The sequence below is a fragment of the Fusarium proliferatum genome (assembly GCF_900067095.1).
Source record: "Fusarium proliferatum ET1 genome assembly, contig: FPRO_scaffold002, whole genome shotgun sequence".
In the NCBI taxonomy this organism is placed as follows: Eukaryota; Fungi; Ascomycota; class Sordariomycetes; order Hypocreales; family Nectriaceae; genus Fusarium; species Fusarium proliferatum.
The window spans coordinates 3,442,193-3,464,878 of NW_022194791.1; the positions used below are offsets into that span (position 1 = coordinate 3,442,193).

The 22,686-nt window shown below is 48.6% G+C and overlaps 10 protein-coding genes across 10 annotated transcripts; 4 read left to right on the plus strand and 6 right to left on the minus strand.

Moving 5' to 3' along the window:
• Positions 1–173: 173 nt before the first annotated feature.
• On the minus strand, positions 174–1,164 carry FPRO_02673 (uncharacterized protein; the record flags this gene model as incomplete). Its single annotated transcript, XM_031227200.1, has 2 exons — positions 174–898; positions 948–1,164. 2 exons carry the CDS (start codon positions 1,162–1,164, stop codon positions 174–176), a joined length of 942 nt encoding a protein of 313 aa, XP_031077660.1.
• A 983-nt stretch (positions 1,165–2,147) lies between these two features.
• Positions 2,148–3,400, plus strand: FPRO_02672 (uncharacterized protein; the record flags this gene model as incomplete). Its single annotated transcript, XM_031227201.1, has 2 exons — positions 2,148–2,327; positions 2,378–3,400. 2 exons carry the CDS (start codon positions 2,148–2,150, stop codon positions 3,398–3,400), a joined length of 1,203 nt encoding a protein of 400 aa, XP_031077661.1.
• Positions 3,401–5,779: 2,379 nt separating this feature from the next.
• Positions 5,780–7,695, plus strand: FPRO_02671 (uncharacterized protein; the record flags this gene model as incomplete). The annotated part of the gene is made up of 2 exons (XM_031227202.1): positions 5,780–6,529; positions 6,580–7,695. The coding sequence occupies 2 exons, from the start codon at positions 5,780–5,782 to the stop codon at positions 7,693–7,695; spliced, it is 1,866 nt and encodes a 621-aa protein (XP_031077662.1).
• A 562-nt stretch (positions 7,696–8,257) lies between these two features.
• Positions 8,258–9,195, minus strand: FPRO_02670 (uncharacterized protein; the record flags this gene model as incomplete). The annotated part of the gene is made up of 3 exons (XM_031227203.1): positions 8,258–8,431; positions 8,480–9,029; positions 9,107–9,195. The coding sequence occupies 3 exons, from the start codon at positions 9,193–9,195 to the stop codon at positions 8,258–8,260; spliced, it is 813 nt and encodes a 270-aa protein (XP_031077663.1).
• Positions 9,196–10,041: 846 nt separating this feature from the next.
• Positions 10,042–11,804, minus strand: FPRO_02669 (uncharacterized protein; the record flags this gene model as incomplete). Its single annotated transcript, XM_031227204.1, has 6 exons — positions 10,042–10,433; positions 10,494–10,707; positions 10,762–11,132; positions 11,186–11,296; positions 11,350–11,647; positions 11,700–11,804. The coding sequence occupies 6 exons, from the start codon at positions 11,802–11,804 to the stop codon at positions 10,042–10,044; spliced, it is 1,491 nt and encodes a 496-aa protein (XP_031077664.1).
• Positions 11,805–13,646: 1,842 nt separating this feature from the next.
• Positions 13,647–14,552, minus strand: FPRO_02668 (uncharacterized protein; the record flags this gene model as incomplete). The annotated part of the gene is made up of 1 exon (XM_031227205.1): positions 13,647–14,552. The coding sequence occupies one exon, from the start codon at positions 14,550–14,552 to the stop codon at positions 13,647–13,649; it is 906 nt and encodes a 301-aa protein (XP_031077665.1).
• Positions 14,553–16,492: 1,940 nt separating this feature from the next.
• FPRO_02667 (uncharacterized protein) lies at positions 16,493–16,984 on the plus strand (the record flags this gene model as incomplete). The annotated part of the gene is made up of 1 exon (XM_031227207.1): positions 16,493–16,984. The coding sequence occupies one exon, from the start codon at positions 16,493–16,495 to the stop codon at positions 16,982–16,984; it is 492 nt and encodes a 163-aa protein (XP_031077666.1).
• A 336-nt stretch (positions 16,985–17,320) lies between these two features.
• FPRO_02666 (uncharacterized protein) lies at positions 17,321–19,665 on the minus strand (the record flags this gene model as incomplete). The annotated part of the gene is made up of 5 exons (XM_031227208.1): positions 17,321–18,459; positions 18,508–18,645; positions 18,697–19,289; positions 19,340–19,428; positions 19,480–19,665. The coding sequence occupies 5 exons, from the start codon at positions 19,663–19,665 to the stop codon at positions 17,321–17,323; spliced, it is 2,145 nt and encodes a 714-aa protein (XP_031077667.1).
• A 569-nt stretch (positions 19,666–20,234) lies between these two features.
• FPRO_02665 (ubiquinol cytochrome c reductase 8.5 kDa subunit) lies at positions 20,235–21,060 on the minus strand (the record flags this gene model as incomplete). Its single annotated transcript, XM_031227209.1, has 6 exons — positions 20,235–20,243; positions 20,299–20,352; positions 20,407–20,500; positions 20,707–20,760; positions 20,896–20,939; positions 21,049–21,060. The coding sequence occupies 6 exons, from the start codon at positions 21,058–21,060 to the stop codon at positions 20,235–20,237; spliced, it is 267 nt and encodes an 88-aa protein (XP_031077668.1).
• A 297-nt stretch (positions 21,061–21,357) lies between these two features.
• On the plus strand, positions 21,358–22,450 carry FPRO_02664 (uncharacterized protein; the record flags this gene model as incomplete). The annotated part of the gene is made up of 2 exons (XM_031227210.1): positions 21,358–21,505; positions 21,558–22,450. The coding sequence occupies 2 exons, from the start codon at positions 21,358–21,360 to the stop codon at positions 22,448–22,450; spliced, it is 1,041 nt and encodes a 346-aa protein (XP_031077669.1).
• Positions 22,451–22,686: the final 236 nt, after the last annotated feature.

The following is a 22,686-nucleotide window of genomic DNA, read 5'->3' on the forward strand; positions in this document are numbered from 1 at the left end:
CAGTATTCAATTATCGATCCAAATGTCAATACCAAAGAGTGGGGGCTTTTCGTTTGAGTCCTCCTCCCACCACTGACAGCTATGTCAAGTCGTTAGAAATAACAATAAAAGAAGAATCATGTAAGTAAGTTTGTATAGAAAAGAGTTTGATGGTCATCAAAGACAATAACTCATCAAGTAGCCGCTGGTTTGGCCGTGTTATTGTCCGTTATCTCACCCAGGCCTCTTGACTCCTGACGACTTGGACTCTCAGGTGAGATGGGCCACGAGTGACTCCGTGTCGAAAACGACGAGTCCCTATCGTCATCAGATGGACTCACGGGTCCCACGTGCGTCGCGCTGCTTGACTTTATCATCTCTGCAGCACCAAGCTCTGGCGTTCTCATACATCCACGAAGTTCCTCCGCATGAGGCCGATCGCCCTCCATCTCGTACAATCCCTTGCTAACATAATATCCTTCTTGAGAAGCGTTGGCCTTCTCTATCTCAACAATTCTGAGCTGTTCTTCGACTGAGCGTCTTCGTTTCCTCTCACGCAGCCAGAGGAAGACGACAACACCGATTAAGATGACACCAATTGTAACACCAACGCCCACCCCTGCTTTTCCTCCTGGCGAGAGACCGCTGTGGGTAGGTGCCACTGTGTCTGCTTCATCAGATACTTGTGCTTGCTCGGAGTCGCCAGTCTCAGTTGGTGCGAGGCTCGTCCACGTAGATTCTTCCGCCGCGGCTGTCTCTTCAGATAATGCAGTAGTAGCGACTATTGTCGAGACCTTCAGTGTTGTCGACGCTGCTGAGGTTGTAGATGATACAGCAGTGGGGAATGATGTTGGTTCGGTAGCTGTTCCATAAGGTTCCCAATATTGTTCGCAGATCTTCCAATAACTATTCTCATATTCTGACTTCTGTTAGTAAAGCATTCGCCTGCCGAGTCGACAACGACATACCGAATTCGTCATCTTCAGTACACTTCTTTTTCGTCTTCCTTTCCTTATTTGAGAGACATTGCTCCAACGTATCAACGATGGTCTGGTGATTCGGCTTATAGCACCAGCAGTCGTAGTCGTTGTTGGCACAGCCGGTATTAGCAACACTGATGTCGAAGCATCCGCTAATACATTCTGGAATAGCCTCGTAGAGAGACTTTGCGTTCTTGTTGGCCATTGTAGGAAGGGATTACGACAATCAATCGGTATATAACTTCGAAGCGGACGTACTTTAAGTGGATATATAGAACTGCGCTTGCGCAAGCTAGAATGCAAAGACGAAGACAGAGACAGAGGCAAAGACAAGACACGAAGGAACAAGCTAGCACAGCTCAGACGCGAAAGTTCCAGGAAATAGGATCCCTTAAGAAGGATTCAAAATTGATTTAAGGCGACCAAGACTCCATTCGGACACGAAGGATCCCCTGTATCTCCATCTCACTCCATATAAGCTATTGGTTCATACCTGGAGGCTGTTCAATGCACAGTATCGTCCTCAAACAACTAATGCTGGGAGTAAACCTCTTAAAGCTAGGGTCATGACTAGACTGATAGGGCCGTGTACGCTTCAAACATGTCTCCCGTCAGCGCTACAGCTGAGAATGGGTCGGAGGATCTGTTTCCTGGTAAAAGAGCGACATGCTAATTTCAGGAGCCAGGGGCATTTAGCCTTAAAAACTGGGGACCATCGCTATTTGGTTGAACCGTTAGTTAAAGTGGCTGAAGGGAATTTTAGACGCGAGAATTTAGAGCGCGAAAAGCATGTGTAGCTTATTGACACATGCTTGAGTTAACGTTGTGAACTTAGTAGTGATATATAAAGGTAACAAGCCACATGGTTACATGTGTTAGTCAACAAAAGGCCTCGACTCGCGAGACTCGGCCTCGGAACACAAATTACGAGATAAGCGACCATGCCAAGTAAATTCTGCCACTCAGAATTCTAGAACGGCTCTATCGTCAGCGAAAAAGGCTGTGATTGGTCAGGGATGGTCATTTTCCCCACCAGTTGGGCTCTTCACTCGCCTTATCGGACCTTGACGAGCGGAATAAAATCAACCATTTCCTTCTAGAAAATAACGATGAGGACAGAATCTCACCTCTTGCCATCGACATCATCAACTTTCACCTCAAAATAAGTGCGACAGAGCCCCCAGAGAGATGTCGTGGCTACCGAAAAACCTGTATCCGGAAGGCTCGGGAATTGACTCAAAGACAATCGAGGATATCGTCGTCCAGGACATTATCAAGAACGAGATGACCCGGAGAGAGCAGCTTGATCTCGCAACGGCTCTAACAGTTATGCTTGTGGCTGAGGCTGCTGATGAAACAACAACAAGCGTATGTATCGACTTTTCGTCTCATTTTCAGGGTGAGACTGACGTTCATAGTACGAGTATGATGACGATGAGGAGTATGAGAGAAGAAAGATAATAAATAAAGTTGAAGAAGAAGAAGAAGAAGAAGAAGAAGAAGAAGAAGAAGAAGAAGACGATGAAGAGGAGGAGGAGGAGGAGGAGGAAGAAGACGAAGAGGAAGACGATGAGGAAGATGATGAGTATGCAGATGTTTATGATTCAACGGAGGATGGTTTATATGACGCATTTGACGACGTGAGCTCATATGGCTCTCTGCGCTTTCTTGTCCTCGACATGCCCGTTGAGAATGCGGAACCAGATCCCATCACCAGGAAGCGAGCTTTATCACGCGAAGAAACGCCATGCACTCCACCGAGGAACCCGGCCAAGCGACAGAAGATGGATACATCCGCAGTATCAGAACCACCCAAACCACAGGATTCGGGCACGAAGGAACCGTTGTCTCCTTCAGCCCGACCTGAGTGGCAACAATACGGCGGAAAGGAAATACCGAAATCACTCATTCCTAGAATCGTCCGGTCAGCTCTCCTAGGCACTCCTCTGCACGCACTTCATCCCGAGGCACAATCGTTTCTCATGGCGATCAATTTCGACCTCCCTGGCTCCAAGGAACTGGCATGCGCCGTCATCGACATGGGCCTCAGATTCTCCAAGACAGCCACGAGGAGTGAGTACAAAATTGTATTCAAGGAATTACTCGAAAGCCATGGCCGGATCTCGATGTACAATAGCGCCCATAACAACTTTGAGGTGCAGCATAAGCTTTTCTGGCACAAGGTCAAGAAGCATACCGGCAAGCCTGTGCCTCCTGAGCGATTAGTAGAGCATCAGGCGAGAAAACAGAGACGAATAGCTGAATCGCGCGCCAGAAGTAGGGCTTTACAGGCAGAGAATAACGCGAAGAAACTGGCCCTTCAGAAGAAGTTGAAAGAGCAGTTTGCGAAGAAAATGAGCGAAGGGGAGGCCAAGAAGTTACCTCTGGATGAGAGGGTTAAGAAGTGGCTGAAGGAGATTGTCCCGGTTCAGAAGAAATAGCACGATATGGCATGGCATGGCATGGATAGCATGAGATGGGAAACGTTAGTCTTCAGTGGAATGGGTTGCATCATGGCATTTATGAATACAAGATCGAGATACCCCCTTTACACGATAGGAAACGACAAAGTTATATGTATTATGGATTAACTTAGCATAAGCCACACGGCATCACTCAATTCTTGACGCCACGCAGATGCAGCTTAAACGGTCCGTCAAGCTGCATGGCAGCACGCTATAGTCGTGAGTCTGGTGACTAGATGGTACTGTAATCGCGCGAAGTCTTATATGTCTGCCCACTATAAGAGCGGTCAAGTACAAAGGATTTCTACACTTTTGTAGTCCAACCGAACTACGCCATATATCGTCAGCCCTAATTCGTGTTCGTATCAAGCGAACCTCGCTTGATCAACATTAATGGAACTCAATGCTTCCTCGGAGGGTGCAACCGGTCGATTTGTCGACCCACAAGCAAATTGAGACATCGAAACTTATCGATTCGCTGTCGATCACTGGGCAAAAAAAAGAATACAATTCTCTGAAACACCACATGTGCAGTTGGTGTGTGGAGTCGACACAGGCTGAGTCGTGTATGCATGCAGCGTCGTCCCGAGACAGAAATAGCTTCGGAAAGTCCCATATTGCTGGCTGTGAGAGACTCAAGGCCAGACATTAACTAATGCGGTGGGAGAGATGAGTGCTGTTGCCCGGAGAGTTCGGGAGTCATGGACATGGTTGATGAATAGTGCTGATCACATCTTTTGACGATATTAACTCCAACGGACACGGATCTTACATAGAACAATAGGCCATAGGATGAGATAGATTTCAGTGAGTATCATAGTTTGAACGTTGGAAGCTGAAAACGAGCCCCAGACCTTGGGTCTAGATTTCACCGAACAACCGCCCAAAGGGAGGCAAGAAAACTCAGGACCTCTATACTAAATGACAAAAAGACTTGAGTAAGCTCAGCATGGGTTTCTGTGGGTTTAAATTAGGTATTTGTGACACCTCCGTCCAACGCCAGAGGTTTTCTTGCTTCCCGGGGCGACCCCACGTTGGCGGATGCGCTTGAGTAGAGTCCGCCTTGGCCTAACAGTTTTGAAGCCACCATCAGCTCAGTAAGAACATTCGTTATTCCAGCGGTCAAGCTCCGTACAGCTGACAGTGTTGTTCTACAGAACATGCAGGTGAGTAGAAGCGGTCAATTCGATCAATTCAAGAGAAAGAATCTTCAACGTTTAGACTCCGTCTCCAACGGAATGAGTTTTGGCCAGGAGATGCGCAATGCTTCATCGTCATCATCTAGCCCCTCGACGTACGTATGTAAGTGGCTTTTTGGGGGGCGGAGGGTCATCAAGTACCTGTACATCAGAGTCCCCAAATGCTGCGCCAAGGGCTTACCGAGATGGGCAGGTCAAGCATCGATCGATACAAGGACCCCTATCAAACATCTCCAAGTCATCAGCAGCCACTGAAGCAGACCAGATTCACAGGTCTCATGGGTTTCAGGCTCATCATGGATGAGGTGCTGACGTCGATTTGTTTAGCGCCCGTTGGTCCAAGAGCCCGTTGAGCGGGTGATGGCCCATGGCATTTCGGTCGTAAACTTGGAATGCCCCGGTAGTAATTCATTAGTTGATTAATTAATCGTGGCCAAGGAAATTATAAATGATCTCTCTCTTATTTCGGCCTCGGGGTATTGACTGTCACTAACATGCCGAACCACGTACGTACTATACATACATAGATCCATCGTCTAGGTTCTTTTTTTTGTTGATGTCTACAACGCTAAGATCTCCGCCCAATGGACTGGTAACAGCAGATGGAGGAGCTTGTTCTGTAGCTTGTTTAGGTTTGAGTGAAGTGGTTGGCTGGGGACCACTGGGAGTTGGCATCTTGCAGCGGGGACAGCGCCTAAATGGGTATCGCATGTACCGATACTTGTTCTCTTGGGGTGTCTCAGGAGCCCACCCACATTCATCCAGGCTCTTTCATCACAAATGGATGGAAGCTGGCCCAGCTGGGCCTGGGGTGTGCGACGCCGTTTCCAAGGTTTCTAGGTTCTTTACTTTCATACAGTAACTTCAAAGCCCTGCACTAGACAGACTATTTGCTTTCTCAACCTTTCTTCTTGTATATTCTCTTCCTAGAACTACATTATCGTTAGGTACTTTCTCCGCGGCTCATACTTTCAATTGTTCATCTTTCTTATGAGCTTATAGAGTTTGCTTCAACCCCCTATAAACCAGAGAGAGTCCTTCGTCGCTGCCGCAACCGATACCGTCACCATCGCACATGTGGTCCTAAATAGAGTCTAGATTTCCGCTTCGACTCTCCTCCTCCGCCTTCGTCTTGAACATCGGCTATCGGACCGCAATGGACGCCGATATCTTCGTACGAAGTGGCGGCCTCGGCGGCGACCCGAGCGATCGACCTGGATTCTATAAACCCGTCGGTATTGGTTTGGCTGTTGGATCTGGTGTCTTTATCGGTATCTCTTTCGTCCTAAAGAAGGTCGGGTTATTGCGCGCCAACGAGAAATACAACGAGGTTGCCGGAGAAGGATATGGATACCTCAAAAACTTCTACTGGTGGGCGGGAATGACACTCATGATCATTGGCGAAATCCTCAACTTTGTCGCATATGCCTTCACCGATGCAATTCTCGTCACTCCTCTCGGCGCATTGTCCGTTGTTATCACAGCTATCCTCTCGGCCATCTTCCTCAAAGAGCGCCTCAGCATGGTCGGGAAAGTTGCTTGCTTTCTCTGCATTGTCGGCTCGGTTGTTATTGTTATGAATGCTCCGCATACATCATCCGTCAGCGATATTCAAGAGATGCAGAAATACTTTATTACACCCGGATTCCTCACCTATGCCGGCCTCATCATAGTTGGATCTATCGCCACTGCACTATGGGCTGGACCAAGATATGGCAACAAGAACATGTTGGTCTATATCTCAATCTGCAGCTGGATTGGTGGACTCAGTGTCGTCTCGACTCAAGGGCTGGGTGCTGCCATCATTGCTTGGATCGGCGGCAAACCTCAGTACAAGGAATGGTTCCTATGGGTTTTATTCGTCTTTGTCATTGGCACATTATTGACAGAGATCATTTATCTCAACGTACGGGCCCAGTTCTCCGCTGTATCTCAGTCGCTAACAACTCATCACAGAAAGCGCTCAATATCTATAACGCAGCCCTCGTTACCCCGACATATTACGTCTACTTTACCAGTACGACTATTATCACGTCAGCAATTCTTTTCCAAGGTTTCAAGGGCACTGCCCAGTCTATCGTCACCGTTGTTTTAGGTTTCTTAACAATTTGTTCCGGAGTAGTGTTACTACAGCTTTCAAAATCAGCAAAGGATGTGCCCGACGCGGCAGTCTTCAGCGGCGACCTCGATCAGATCCAGACTATTGCCGAGCAGGAACAGCCAGAGTCAGAACCCAAGGCCGATGCCATCCGCGGAGCCGCTGCCATTGTGCGACAAATCTCACAGCGACGACTTAGAATGGAAGCCGAAGAGCTCAAGCGACTCCACGAGGAAAAGATGATGATGGACACAATGGACCCTATCCGAGAAGATGGACAGCAGCCAGAGTGGGAATGGGATGGCTTGAGAAGAAGACGAACAATGACTTTCAGGACCGGAACGATTAGCAGTTCTAGAGCAGGATCAGTGACATCGCCTCCACCACCGATGCCTCCCGCCTCACCCCGTTTTGCTGTAAGACCAAGCAGCCCAAGGCACCCACCTTTAGGGATGTCGCAGTTCCCGCCGGTCGAAGACGGAGACGATAGCGACGATGACAACAACCGTCAGGAAACAAACACACTCTTCTCTAGCATTGCAGGTACCATTCGAGGTAGAGCCAGAGGCTTCACCAACTTCTCAGGCCGACACGCCAACGACGATCATGAAGACGATAAACCGCGGCCCCGCAGCCCGATGCACCCGGTCCCCCTGACTGAGATTGCCGTCCCCCGGGATAAGGCCGACGAAGAACACGCCGCTTACTACGGTCAAACTCGGGAGCACGAGTACAATGGACAGGATACTGAGTACCGAGGGGCGTCATTCCGAAGTGGTGACAGCCTTGCGCCTCCGACGCCCCCGCCTCATGGACAACCTCAGGATACGACACGACGTCAGTTTTCATTCCATAACGTTTTCCGGCGGCCTCACTCATCGTCTAGATCAACATCGCATGTCGCGGACCCAACGGAGGAAGAGCGGGCCGGACTCGTCAAGGACGATAGCCAGCCGGGCCCATCTTTTCTCTAGGGGCAAATCCGATGGGTAATGCCAGCATTCGGGGTGGTACTATGAGCAAGGAAGGGGTGAAAACATGCATTTGCACGGCGCTATTGGAGTTCATTTCTTTTGGGCTACTGGGTTGGGTTTCGCTTGGTTGGGTTATTCGGTTGCATAGCGATTGTATAATGTCGTCACGCCTGGGTTAAGTAGGGTATAGAACATGGCTTGGACGGAGCGCGAGCTTGATGACTACCTTCATATACAAAACTGCTGTGGGACATGATGGCCGGGTCAGTGGAGGATAGGAACACGACATGATGAATAAAGATCAGTTGTATACGTTAAAAAGATGCTATCTATGAAACGACTGGCTGCAGCACTGATAGCACGAGTGATTGTACAAGATTAGGAGGAGAATCGCCGTTATTACTTTCATGAATTCGTTCAAACCGTTACGCTATACCAGTCCAAAGCATATCTGGGATAAGCTTTCTGAACACCTGAAACTCCAAGCATTTAATAAGATTTTAGTCAAAAGACCTCCGATCCGCTTGCTGCCAACTTTCATCGTCATTTGCTTGTTCTTGTACTACCAATCGGCAGCCCAACCGTTCTGCTCGAGGAACTCCTCGCAGGCTTGCTTCAAAGCCAGGTTTGGCCGTAGCTCAGAAGGCACAAGTGGCTCGCGCGTGAGAGGGTCACTATGATGCCTATTCAGGTGCTCCATGATAGACGCGCGCTCGTATGACTTTCCAGTCTTGGTCTGTGTCTTGTTAGCAAGCGTGGCATTCGACCGTGGTGAGTAACTTACCATGACAGGATCAACCATGAATCCAAAGCTGATATCGTCAATGGCCCAGTCTGGAACCTCTCTCTTCTTCTCACCGTCTGCCCTTGCTCTTTCAAAGATCTCCTTCATCCTCTCAATCTTGGCATCACTCTCCTCCTCAATTTCCTGCTTCACCATTCCATCATCCGTATCCGCTAGCATAGCCTCCTTGTCCTTGGTCAATAATTCAAGCATCTCCCTTTCAAGATCCTGCGACTCGCGAATACGCTTCTTCTCGAGATCGTCCCAGCGCTCTTTCTTGCAGCGAAGAACGAGAGCCGTCACAGCAGCGAGCGAGCGATCTCCCGAAGCGGCGCACAGCTTATGCGCATGCAGAGCGTTCTCAAGCGCAGCGTCATAGTCGCGAAGAGCGATCTGTGCTTGCGCAAGGTAGTACCGGGCCTTCATGTTGTCAGGCGTTAGCTGCAAACAAGCTTCGCAGTCGGTGATCACCGAGTCCCAATAATTAAGCTTAAGACGGGCCATGGCGCGATTAGTGTAGAGAGCAGGATTTTTGGGGTCGGCGATGATGCTATTGCGATCTTTGTCAGAATAGGCTCTCTCTCTCTCTCTAAGCTGTGCTGTGCTGTGCTGATTATGTGTGCTCACGCTTTGGAGTAGAGGCTATCGGCGCCGACGTAGTCCCCCGCCTGGAAACATTTGTTCCCTTCATTCTTGAGCTGGAGTGACTTAGACATGTTGAGTCAAGTGCGGTGCGTGAGACTGGGTGTGAGTGGTGGTGAGATGTGGTAAGACTGGAGAGTAACTAATGCCGTAATAGAAGATTCGTTACTGTATTTCGGATGCTCGGACAAGAGAGCCCGGTATCTATAAGGGCGCTGGCTGGTATTATGATGGCAAAGAAAGAAAGAATAACAAACTGCACAGCAGAGCAAAGAAAACAGGAGAAACAGAACCAAGAAAAGTCGCAGTATGGAGCGTGCAGAAAGTGACGGGAACAAGCTGTGCTGTTGGCTCTAGAAGACAGAAGCAGGGGAGTTAGTGGAAACAGCGAGCGAGCGAGCCACAACGGCACACGTAACTTGGGTATGTACTCAAGTTTAGAGGAGAGAAGAGCAAAGGACCCCTTGGTTTTGGGAGGGTTTGATAGAGCTTTTGATTGGATTTCTAAGCGCGTGTTCCCTGGAAAGTTCGAGAAACAGGCGGGTCTAGAAATTGCGGGGTGAATAGTAGTCTCCTCATCATGAGACAAGTCATGATAGAAACATGTTCATTCATTCATTCATGAAAAAAAGAATCAAAAATGCGTTTTATTGCTCATAATCTACATGCACAAATCTATCGTGACTCTTGTTTCCAAGTCACCTGATTCCGCCTCTCAGGAATCTGTCTGTGTCTAAATGCCAATCCAACCAATATCTAATGCAATATCATGTCATGTCATGCCATGGCCTGTCATGTCCTGTCGTCCATGTCGTGTAGTATCCTAAAACTCCCCAAACTCCGTCTAATGTGTCAGCAAAAACAAAGTGGCCCAACCAACTAATCTTCTCTCTCTCTTTCTCTCTCTCTCATCTTCTGTCTTACATCTCCACCAAACGCACAACCAAATTCTCCTTTGGTCGCAATGTAAAAGCCGGTCCAGCAACTTCAACTTGCTTCTCTTCGTTTCCAAGAGGTTTCTCGATCTTGAACTTTCGCACCATCTCGACAAGCATGATCTTCATCTCCATGAAAGAAAGCTGCTTACCGATGCACATTCGGGGCCCGTTGTGAAACGTCTCGAAGGCGTACGCGCTTCTCGTGTCGCCTCTGAGATCGCTCCAGCGGTCAGGATTGAACTCCTGCGCGTCTGGGCCCCAGACCAGAGGGTGCGTGTTCATCACCGCGGGCGAGAGTTGGATCACGGCTCCCTTAGGGATCATGATCCCATCGATTTCGACGTCTTCGGTCGCTTGGCGAGGTGCCATGGCCACTATAAACATGTTAGCTAATCAATTTTCTAATACCAGGGGATGGGAGATGGGTTACTTACCTGCGCAGTAGAGTCGCAGAACTTCGCGCACAAAGTTGTGCAAATAAGGGAGTTTGTCGATATCGCTGAAGACAGGCACACCGCAAGTGCTGTCCATACTTGCGATCTCGTCTCGCAGACGCTGCTGGCAGTCCGGTCGGCGTGACAGCTCGTGGACGGCCCAGGTGATGGAACAAGCTGTCGTGTCATGTCCAAGGATCAAAAGATTGAGAACCTATTACCACTGTTAGCACAATTCACAACGTCCAGAACTCAGGGGGCAACTTACATATTCAACAATTCTCTTGTCGTTCCAATCGGGGTCGGCGTGTTCCAGCAAACACTGGAGGGCGTCTCGGTTCTTTTCGTGGCCAAGGCCTTGTTCGCACTGATTACGTCGGATCGTCATCAAACCTACAATGAACTCCCGGGCTCGGGCGCAGCTCTGAGAAAACTCAATGCATTCCTTCATGGGCAAGTACTGCCGAATCGGGATTAGTGAGTTCAAGTAGTTGATAACATGGCCAAACGTCGAGGGTTGCATCATCGTGGTAAAGGTGTCAAACAGCGGAGACTCGTCGGATTCGAGGTGGTTAAGATCAAGGCCAAACGTTTCGAGTCCAATCACATCGAGGACTGCTTTCCAAATGTTGCTCTCAACTATAAGATTGTTAGCTCAGTCGAACCGAAAAAGGGGGGAGGGGGTTACTTACTCTCAACGTTACCGTGTTCGTTGCGTTGCTGGGTCAGTACATCGATCAGTTGTTCAGCCTTTTGCTGAACAACGGGGGAGAAGGCTCTGAGTCGAGCAGCCGAAAATGGCTCTAAGAAGAAGTCAGCATTGGTCTCAATTTGTATCAGGGTTGGTTGTACTTACGGCTGATGGCTGCTCGACGGGCCTTGTGAAGCTTGCCTTCAACAAAGGGAAGTCCATCGCCGATGAATTCATGCGCGAACTGCTTCGCAAAGGCAGGCTTCACAAAGTACGAGCTCTTCGTCTGAAGGACCTGCCTGTATGCCTGGATGCTGTTTACAAACAGTGTCTCGTCGTTGGCAAAGTTCAGGTATCGAATAATGGGCGCATCGGGGAATTCGCGAGACCACTTGCAAAGGAGTTCAGGAAACCAAGGAACCTGAAGGAACTTTGCAGTCTGTCCGAGAAAGAAGGCATTGTCCTATTAACAACGTTAGCAGAAAGATACGAAAGCCAAGGGTGGGTTTACTTACTTTTGGTCCGGGGAGATGTCGAAGGCGGGATACATAGAAGGGATATACAAAGACGTTGAAGGCGATGATGCCAATCACAAGCATACCCAAGACGACCAATCCCATTGAAAGAGAAGGCATCGAAGGAAGCAAAGACGTCATCTTGATCGAAAGATAGAACGAGTCGTACATGTCGTGCTCTGAGCGGAAGTAACCAAAATATGAGGGATAAGAAGACGTACGTGATAGGTAAGTATCTATCAAAGAGCAGGAATAATGGGATTGTGAGAGAAAGCAAGAATTACAAAGCCATGACGCAGGCCAGGATATCGATATATATTGTGCTGATTATGGCACTGGCAGCTGTCAATCATTCAGTGTCCAGTGTCCACGCACCTGGCGGGTGGCAGCCAGTGGCAGACAGAGACGGCTAATGAACATGGACGGAGCATGTTGCATTGACTTGACGTCTATGGGTACGGGCAAGATCAAGGCCCCGAACATCAAACATCGAACATCGGGCGTTTCTATATAGAGAGTTGTGGCACAGCTTTTGCCAGTCCCAAGGCATGGTCTTGGGGGGGGAGATGGGGGCCGAAGCTTTGTTGTCGATACATATACAGCGAATACTACGTATAGTAGAAAACAGGCCGATCACTCTACCAATTCGGAGAACATGCAATGATACGTTATCTATGTTCCGCTGTCACTCGAGTCTGATGCCGTGCGTGGCAATTTCCGACCAGATTTGAAAGGGGGTCAGTCAGTTAGTTAGTTATCTTGGTTTCTCGGAACGAATGGGCGCTTGATGAATACCCTTTTGGGACGATGCAGTTTGCCGATGTATTGGGACCTTGCTTTTCGAATGCTTTACAGGCATGGATTAACAAACGTCAACAACCTAATCTATTCGACTCTACAGATAGCCGAGATCATCTGTGCTGTAGCGAGAGGTGGCGCTCAAGCGATGATACCTTGGGCCTGAAGATCTCCAACATGGCTTGCTTCGACCTACAGCAGTCGGCGAGCTATAAAATATCTTGCTCAGCCTTGCAGTTCGTCTTACAGATATTTCCGTGGCATGTCACGCAAGGTAAGCCACTTGCATTATTTCCCGTTGGTTGTGTAACTTGATAGCCTTACCGACTTTTGGTGTTTGTATCAATTCGTTGGCGATGTTGTTCGTTTCATGGGTTTTATCTTATCTGAACGTTTGAACAACATCTCGGAACGTCACTCATTGTTCGTGCAGATGACATGACATGGATCTCGAAGTGATCGATTATACGAGTGCAGGCATAAGTCGACTGGTCTTAGTAATCGTTTCATCATAATCATCCAGGATTGTTTGTTTGACACGTGAAGCCCCAATTCCCCCAGTTAGCCAATCAACGTGTATAGAAGCTCTCAAGTCTTCGAGTTGATACTATAAATGAGAGACCCTGAGTATTGCGACCGAAGGACGGCAAACACAGCCATGCCAATGCTGACTACGCATGTACTCTCCTGATAGTCTACCTCGACTTCATGTCATCCCGGGCTATGAGGTCTTGTGTTACCTCTGATAGGGTCCTTAACCCACCGCCTTTTATAAAGATGGATAGGAACTTGGAAGCCGAGCCGCTATCCGTCTGTACTACACTATCTTGCATAGTCATCAAGATGATGATTATTATCACTATGCAGAGAAACATAATAAAATCGATTGATGTATGTGAGCGTTTTTATATACCTTTTTTTGGCCACGTCTGGTCTCGTAGCCGTAAATCGTCTGAACATAATGGACATATGAAATTATCTTGTGTCCCATCCCGTCCCATCCCAATCACAAACATATGATTCTCATATATAGTAGTCGTCGTCGTCATCGTCATCGTCATCATCATCACATATCCCAAGGGGTATCCTCATGCCATTCAAAACCCCAACCCAACGCCGTAGCCCAAGACAATCCACCCAAAGAAATAATCAACTGATTCCCAACCATTCGACCATCTTGTCCACAGCTTGCCTGCCCTCTTGAATTGGTAGAAGAGGCCAAACGTGTACCATGCCCTCTCCATACACCAGCTCGACCTTTGTGCCCTGCTCCTTGGCCATCTCAACCATCTTCTTGGTATCAGGCGTCAAGAGATCCAAGCCAGCGGCAAACACCAACATCGGCGGTAGTCTCAGATCTCCGTATATGGGACTAACATTGGGATGATGAGTGTCCATCTCTGGACAGATGAGTCTTGTGATCTCTGCGATGCCAGGGACGTCAAGCCATGGATCCTTGAGCGCTGCGTCGTGGAGTTCAGGGTTGTCAAGACTGGAGTCAGTGCAAGGCGTAATGGGCACAATTCTCTGCGCAGTCTGTCTACCAGCCAATTTCGCATTTTGCGTGAGGACAAGAGCCATGGTCCCTCCAGCTGAATCTCCCATGACCCAAAACGGCGTCCGATCTGGTGCTGATGCGAGTTCGTCGTGGAGCGGCTGCACGAACTCGTACATCTTCATAAGCGACGTCTCAGGGCCAAGCGGGTATATCGGTACGGTAACAGTAGCATTCAGACGCCTCGCAAGCTGAGCCACCAGCTCCCAATGCTGAGGCGTGATATCAAAGACGAAGCCACCGCCATGGAGATACAAAATTCGACCACGAGTTGGCGTCTCTGTCTTTGGAGAGACTATGTAAACGACATAGTCCGCAATGTGGCCTTTTCTCTTGTACTCCTCAACGGCGAACTCTTTGTAGAGGTGCTTGGGGGGCACACGCTCGGGACGAAGACGTTCCTTGGAGATGCGGTTGTTGATGCCCTCTGCTGAACTCCATGTGCTCTTGAACCACCACCAGATGATCCAGCTGAGGATGCGGGCTTTGAAGCTGGGCATTGCTGAGCGAGATGGGGTTTATGAGGGTATCACGGGAGTGGGAATATGCAATGACTGCATACAGTAGACGATGGATGTTCAAGGTCTACAGCTGCAACTACAGCCAGTTGTCATTATGCGCTGGCGGGTTTTTTCTGTGGAGGGGAATATGGGTACGAACAGTCATGGGTGGTTGGTGAGGTGGTGAGGGGTCTACGTACGGTCTACGGTCTACACCGCTATAGTAAGGTATGGCGCAAGTTGTTGAGAGGACAGGCATCTCAACGAATAGTGCAGCACTGTTGCACAGCATGGCCAAAAGTATTTTTGTGGTCAGTTGGGTTATTTGCAGTATGAGTATGGGTTGGCTTGTAAGACGATGGAAGTAAGTTTCAGTCTATTTCTACAACCTAGGGTAGGTAGGTAGTCAGAAATGATGACCCCAAGCCGAGGCATACCAACCATCATGAATTGTTAGGTAATCGTACATGTTCTTTACAAGCTTGAACCTGTCTCTACCTAATCTAACAACTGATATTACTTGTCAATTGCTGCAATAATCCGACTGTTATTGCAGATGATCCGATCGACCAAACGGATGAAGCCCTTTACTCACCAGTCCCAACCCCAGAGTCTAGTGATCACCATGTGCTTGCTGCAGTTGCATTGTCAGAAATTATCAGATCATGCTCGCATATACGCATTCACACTCAGCTGTCACAAGGAGCCCTTTGACCCGAGAGTCCGGAGATGAAAGAGAGTGCTGCGTCAACACGGGAACAAGACGGACATTAACCAGTACAAGGAAACGAGAACGAGAACGAGTCTTTTTTCAGCACAGTCAGGAGCATTGTATTCATGTCAATACTCATCGCGATGATTGATTAAATGGTGGTTGAAAACAGGGTTATCACTGTCTTGACTAGTGTCGCCTAGCTTTGAAAGTGGAAGTGATCTTCGAGAGCTGGACAAGACGAGTTGTGATGCTGCATGGGCCAAACGTGCATGGAAAAAGTCTAACTAGGCAGGCGTTGGACGCTGAAGGATCTCGCTTACAATGACCCTTTTTTCCCTTCTTCTCTTTGCTTTTTGTGATTTGGGGTCTGAATCGAGGTGACGGGTTGGATATGTATAGTAAGACGGGCGAAGGGATATCTTCAGTGTCTGCGGTCAACTGACAGCCAATTCACTCCACTCACTTTGGCGGTTACTTCAACAGTGCATTCTAATATCATGCTATTTGGTGAACAGTATAGTGAGTACACTGTTTGTACGGTTACTAGTTGATCCCTAAACCCCCTGTTCACAGAATAACCGCCTGTATCACACCTCTACCAAGCCATCAACCCTCTCTTCAACTTATATACCCAATAAGATCAAATCCTCACCCTAAACTCTTAAACCACCTCCGCATTTCAACTTCAAACTAGTGCAAGCCCAACCGAGCCATCCTCTACAGTCCACCCCAAACACCCCTAACGCCCTCTGAGATACCGTAGGGCCAGGTCTGCTCTGATTGGTGTACCGCACGTGCACACACTTTAAATGCAAAGGCCTGACCTATGACATCCCTGCCATTAGCATTTGCTGGTTCCGGGTTTTCCCCTCTCTCGTTTCTCTTCCTCCACAAAAAATCGACGTCAGTGACTACGATTAAACCGTTGCTCTTCCCCAGACTGTCACTGTCTCTGTTTCTTCTTCATATCTCTCGACTCCACTTCTTCATCCCATCCCATTTCCTCCGAGAAACAATTGAGTCCCTTTACTACGACGTTTGATCACAGAACACAAGCAGCACAAGTAATCAGGCGCTGGTTCTCTCTTCAACTGCGCATATTCCGACATCATCGCGAAACAAAAACAACTCGGCTTTGCTCGGACCGTCGCTCGGCTACTCCGTCGACCTCTACCGCCAACCTCTCTCCCTCACATCACAAACACATCAGACCGATAACCTCACGATGCCTTCACAACGACCGTATTTCCTCTCTTCTTTCCTCGCCGCCTTCCGTCCTCAAGGCCCCTCTATCTCTACTACCGCTCCCCATCAACATCAGCCAAACAAGCACACCCGAGATGCAACGACCACCACAACGGCCACAGCAACTGCAGCAAACACAACCACCACTGCGACTTCTACGTCACATCATCATCATCAGTCTCAACAACAACCAACTACTTCCAGTGTCGCCATCCGTCCGCCCCGAAACACCACTTCATCATCACCGTCAACATCAGCATCTCCCGCCAACGGCACCGCCATTCCTATTCCTGGATCATCTGGTCGACGTGGAAGTGATAGCAGCAGTGAAGGGTTCCGTGATGTGATAGGCGCCGACAAGTGGTATATCGGTGGACGCACACCCGGCGGTGAAGAGAAGTTCTTCAAGCTTGGCGTTATCCGCCGGGTGAGAAGCAATGATGGCTTAAGCTTGGATCGTCTAAGCTTATAATCTGACGCATAACTATTTTTTTGAGACTTTTTACGACTACTGGCCGGGACAGGAAAGATGTGTATGCATCACTCATTACATGATAAGCCACTCTGGTACAAATGCACGAACTTCACTTGTGCATGAATTTGGGATGCTCGATATGAAACTGGGTATGGTTAGGGCTACAAATAGGTCTGGGGTTGGACCACGGGTATGGCGTTCAGTGTTTGGGTATATTTCACATCTGGCATGAAATAAGCTCCCAGCGATAAGAGGGCTACATGCTTATCAAGACAAAAATACAAAAAGAGTATCTTTTGCAACCACACCGCTCATATGCCCTCCATTTTGTGTTTACCACATGAATCTTTGAAGTCGACCGTCATCTAGCATAGTCCCATCTTCCGCCTTCCATATGTAAGGCTTGGTGAGGAAGATGTAACCTGTTGCAACATTGATGGCGATGAACCAAAACGTCTCAATGATAAGGCGTAAATCGTAATGTTGAAAGAACTCAAAGAAAGGCCTCGTCTTTGGATGATTTGAGAGCCGAGAGGTAACATCACCGTGATAACCATGATCATGAAGCCTCCACGCAGGTACTAGCAGCCTCCACATCACCCAGGGTATGATAAAGTATCGTGGCTCTACTAGCGGGGCCGTCATGAGTGATAAGGTTGTGGCAAGCAAGAATATGAGTCCAGTCGAGGTGGGAGCTGGTATAACGGAAGCAAGAAGAGGGTCATCTTCCAAAGCCTTGCTCAGTTCTTGACCTTTGGAAGTATCCTGAGAACTCCCTGTTATCTCAGCTGGAAAGGCGGCATAAGTTTGTCTTGGCGAAAACCCAACGTTAGTCACCATAGGATGACTCAGGAAGGGAGGGTTTTTTGTTCCATTCTCATAAACAGAACAAGCACGTGTGTGAATAGTGAAGAATCGTGAGCAGCCAGCGATGGTACCCCATGTCATCCACCGAGACAAGGTATAGGGGATAACCAAAGCATATCGAATCCAAGAAGCCCGGCGGATAGTGTATCGAAAGACGTAGAACATGTAATGGCGGTTGTCAGCCAGAGTGAAAGGGTGTATAATGGTGTTGTAGCGGACGACGGCGAGCGAGAGCGCGATGGTCGCAAGGAGGTAGAGGGGCCAGATTGTAAGCTTAATCCCAAAGATGAAGCTGGCAATTTCCAGTGGCTTCGACAGACGTGGGTAATTTCTGTCCGAACTGCCAGTTGCCGAGGTTTTCTTGGAGCTTCCTGAGCTTCGTGATTTGCTGAAGGAAAAGGTGGCCGGCTCTGCATTATTCTCTGCCTCAGGGGCTTGCTTGCTAGTTGGAGTAGGCGATCCAGCCCGCGGCATTATTCGCAGTATTATGTTAATGATGGGTAGGGGATATGGTACCAGAAGTGGCAGAGAGAAGAAAGCAAAGAAAGGCCATATGTAGAGCATCTGTGGGAGGTGAATGGTAGCAATATGGTTGGATTTGTCACCTTGTGTCGTTAGCCACAGGCTCGACACGATGCAGAGAGAGTACTTACCGAGGACAACACCACCGTTCCATGCCACGAAGCCACCAAATGAGACAAGGACAGCAACGTAAGGCCATATCTGTCTAATGACGCGGATTGGGTTGCAAATCGCTGCGATTCCCAGACTCAATACACAGAAGAGCATGTCTGATCTTCAGTCAGTGACAAGTTGACTTATAGGAAAGAGCTGTTTTTTACCATCTGGCCACATCATGTGCAATGGGGGGTCATGAATATCTCCCAGGGAATACCTCCAGGCAAAGTACTTGATCTGCTCAAAAAGTGTCAAGATAACTGGCTGATCAACCTGCTCCGGCCGTAAGGTCTTGAGAGCATGGATAGCTTCTAGACCACCCATATACACAACGACCCAGAAGACATTGGTCTGGCGAAAGAAAAGTGAGAAAATTCCAAGGAAGATTGTTGTTAGATCGTTCAAGGCAGAACTACGATCTCGACCAATGCGCTTCAAGTGGTTCAAGTACGCGACCAGGACGGCTGCAGTAGATGCAACATCGGTGTAGTAAAGTCCAGAGAAGAAGAAGAGAAGCGGAAACAGGGCGACGTTAAGCGCAGTGTGAACTGCATATTGTGAAGTATTGCGTAGCCGGGTCGAGGTATGAGCTTCATAAAGACGTGCCTCGATCTGTTGACGGCACTTCAGGACCAAGAAGGCGAGTATCACCAGAACAATGACGTTGGTAGCCCGTAGACTCTTGACATCGCAGAAGTATCCACCCACTGAACTACTAGGTCGGACGACTCCAGGCGTTATAAGAGAGAGAAGGTAACTGCACTGGGCTCAGCATTGCTTAGGGGTATAGAAGCGCGTGAAACTCACAGCCCTGGTGGTGTCGTAATCTTGTCGTCCCACTCTTGGAATCTCCCCTGGCAGTATTTCTGCGCCTGCGGTATATGGAAAACTTCATCCTAGCTTGAGTTAGCATCTGTGCAATGGGCATGATATAAGATGAGGCGTACCAGGTAAGGCTCAGGGACCAGTGCTGAGACAATATACAACCAAGAGACGGAAGCGACAGAAAGAAAATAAAAGAAGAAACCCTCTAAGAGCGAGTTAGGGCCTGAAGAGCTCTTGAATCGCCAGGCAAAAAGAGGTAGCGCAATGATGAAGGCTGCGACTGTCTTGTATCCTTGAGATATGTCCATCTTGACAGGTGTTCATCAGCAGTCAGCTGAACGCGAAAGAGATCGTGTTGAAAGAATTATAATCCTCTCATGGCATAAAGAAGCCGAATATTTCTGTTTAGAGAGACAATAATTAGAAAAGGAGAAGGATAAACGAATGGCCAAAGTCAGCTTGAAATTGTATAAGACGGGCAAGCTGTATCTACCTTACATGTAGGAGAGAGAACAGTGTTTCGCAGTGAGTTAGTGGCACTGTACTTTAATGAGTGGAACATCATATCAACAACCCCAAATGGTTCAAAGCAATATCTAAGACCCCAAAGGGTAGGTATTATAGGCTACAATAGTGTAGCTCGAGAACCACTCTATACCTTCCATGCCGTTACAGATGTATTCTTTTGCAAAGGACTTCCATAAGGTGCCAGGCATGTCTCTGGCTACAAGTTAAGCACTTGAACATCAGCCAATCACAAGCCGTACATTTCACAGCAAAATTCAAGGCTCAGAACATGTCTATTGGAATATCTTATACAAGGAGAGCCGGCACCGGCGCTGAACAACGTCTATCTTCCTCAAGTCCACCATATAATTTAGAAAGGCTGTACAGACTATTAGTAACTGACCCCGATGCTTCGTATCATAGTCAATACTTACGTTGTCGGCGGGGTGGATCTCCTTTCGGAAGTAGTTGCCAAGGAAAGGGATCTTCTGTATAGGAATTAATATCGTGGCCAAACAATATCGAGATATGTCCGTTCGTACCTGGAGAACGTCACGCTGCACACGGGGAATACCGTTGGCGAAGAGGAGGACAGCAACAGCGGCGGGGGCACCGTACATAGCCAGACGGGAGCCGCTATAGCCCAGTCAGTTCCCATACACAGCATAAATATCGGTCGTCCAGAGAAGTTCATAATCAAATCCCAATCTCTCATCCGTCATGTCCATCTCAGCCGCGGTTGATCATTCTAAGACTTCGGGGAAACGGAAGGGAGATCGAAACTCGGTTCGCTTGCATATTCGGTTCTCGGCCGTCTTCTCGGTTTAGGATTGTGCACTTACATTCGGAAGGCAGCCTGAGGGGTGAGGCCTGCAACGTTGGGCTGAGCATGGTACCTTTTCCAGAGTATTAGCCAACGTCACTATTTCAATGTGAACCCTTGAGTAGAATTTCGAGAGTCGTAGTTCGCTTGTGCCTTGACAGTGCGCTTCGAATTCGACGTTCGGTGATCGTAGACTGGTAAAACGTACTTAGGACCATAGTTGCTCTTGAATTCCGACATGCGGATGGGAGTCTGGTGAGAATCAGGTCAGTCGATTGCACTCTTTGTTAAAGACGCCTCGAGCCATTCGTGAATATCTGTAGCTCGTTTTCGGCGGTCGTATCGAAGGGTTCGGACGTACGTAGGAGACCATCTTGAATTTTAGGGCGGTAGAAGCCTGTTTCGTCGTTCAATTGCTCGTCGATGTCGTCGTAAAAGAAGGGCCTTGAACTTGGTTGCGCGAGTTTGCCGAACGGGAAAGTTCGGGTTTGTTTGGCCTCAGGCCTAAAAGAAGCTTTGAGGCAGCCGACCAATGATAACCTCAGCTAAAGACCCACCTTTGGCTTTCAAGCTTCGGTCTGCTATAGCAGCTTTGTCTTTGACCTTTCTTTTATTTACTTTCATATCACTTAGTATTGGGATAGTCGTCGTGACCAGCCACGATCTTGTGATGGACAAATATATCGATGGTCACTTCGAGCGACTAGAGAAAGCTCTCGCAAATCTAATTGATTCAGTCACAAAATACCATCCCTCTATACAACAAGGAGAGGAGCTCAATGCAGCCGACCAAGAACTAAGCAGAGGCTTGGAAGAAGGTAATTCATCCAACTCAGCCAGCCATGAGTATTTAGCTAACTTGCTTCTCAGTCCAGACCCACCAGAACAATTATTTACGTATTCAACAACTGCGCGAGTCGTCAAACGCCCTTGATACGCAGATCCGCGATACTCTTTCGAATCTAGCTACTACTCGCAAGGATATCGTGACGACGCAAACCACCACATTTCCTTCTGGCCCAAGCTACCCCATCGCCTACGCAGAGCTGCTCAACTATGCCCGACGTATCAGTAAAACGACTATGCCACCAGCAGGCACCATTAAAGCCGTACCACCGACGGCAGATGTCCCAGAAGTTCAGACTCCAGGCGGTCAAACACCAGCAGCCCAGACCCCAGGACCTGAGTCGCAAGCAGCTTCAGTCATGACACCATCTGCGCCTCCATCGTCTCAGGTTCAAAGCCCGGCAATTATGAATGGCACGCCAGCCGTCTCCCAGGAACCTGCGACTCAACAGTCCTCCATGTCCGCCAACACTGTCCTGCCCAGCGAGTGGACACAGTTCTTGAACCCCTTGACCGACCAGATCTTCCTCCCTTGGCCAAACGACCTTCAGCTTGGCGCTGGCTCCCTTGCTGCTAACCAGCTCCTCCAGGAGCAGGGCATTGATCCCAAGGGCTACGATCCAGCTGAGGAAGAAGAGCGCAAGCGTCGCGAGGAAGAAGAGAGAAAGCAGAAGGAAGAAGAGGACCGTATTGCCCAGGAAGAGCGCGAGAAGAAGCAACGCGAGGAACGCGAGCGCCAGCGCATCGAGAGAGAACGCCAGAGAGAAAAGGACCAAGAGGCCTGGAGACGCGCAAGTTTGGTTGGTGGTCCGGCTGCCCCTGGCGAACAAAGGAGCCCAACTGGACCTCCACAGCAAAAGGCCCAGTTTCAGTTTACTAATCTGGATGATTTGGATGACGATGACGACGACGATTGAGCAGGAGGAAATAAGCCAACGAATTTTTGATATCTATAATAAGCTTAAAAACAATGCAGAACAATACCTCCTCGTCAATAGCCAACACGGCCCTGCTCTGTTGGCACTGGCCTGATTTTGATATCCGTCTAAATGAAAATGAATCTACTCCGTACTCGCAGCGTACTGATGCAACACCACGGATCCTTATCACCATAATCTCGCCGATCTGGCCCTTGTTTGCAGCTTAAAGCACG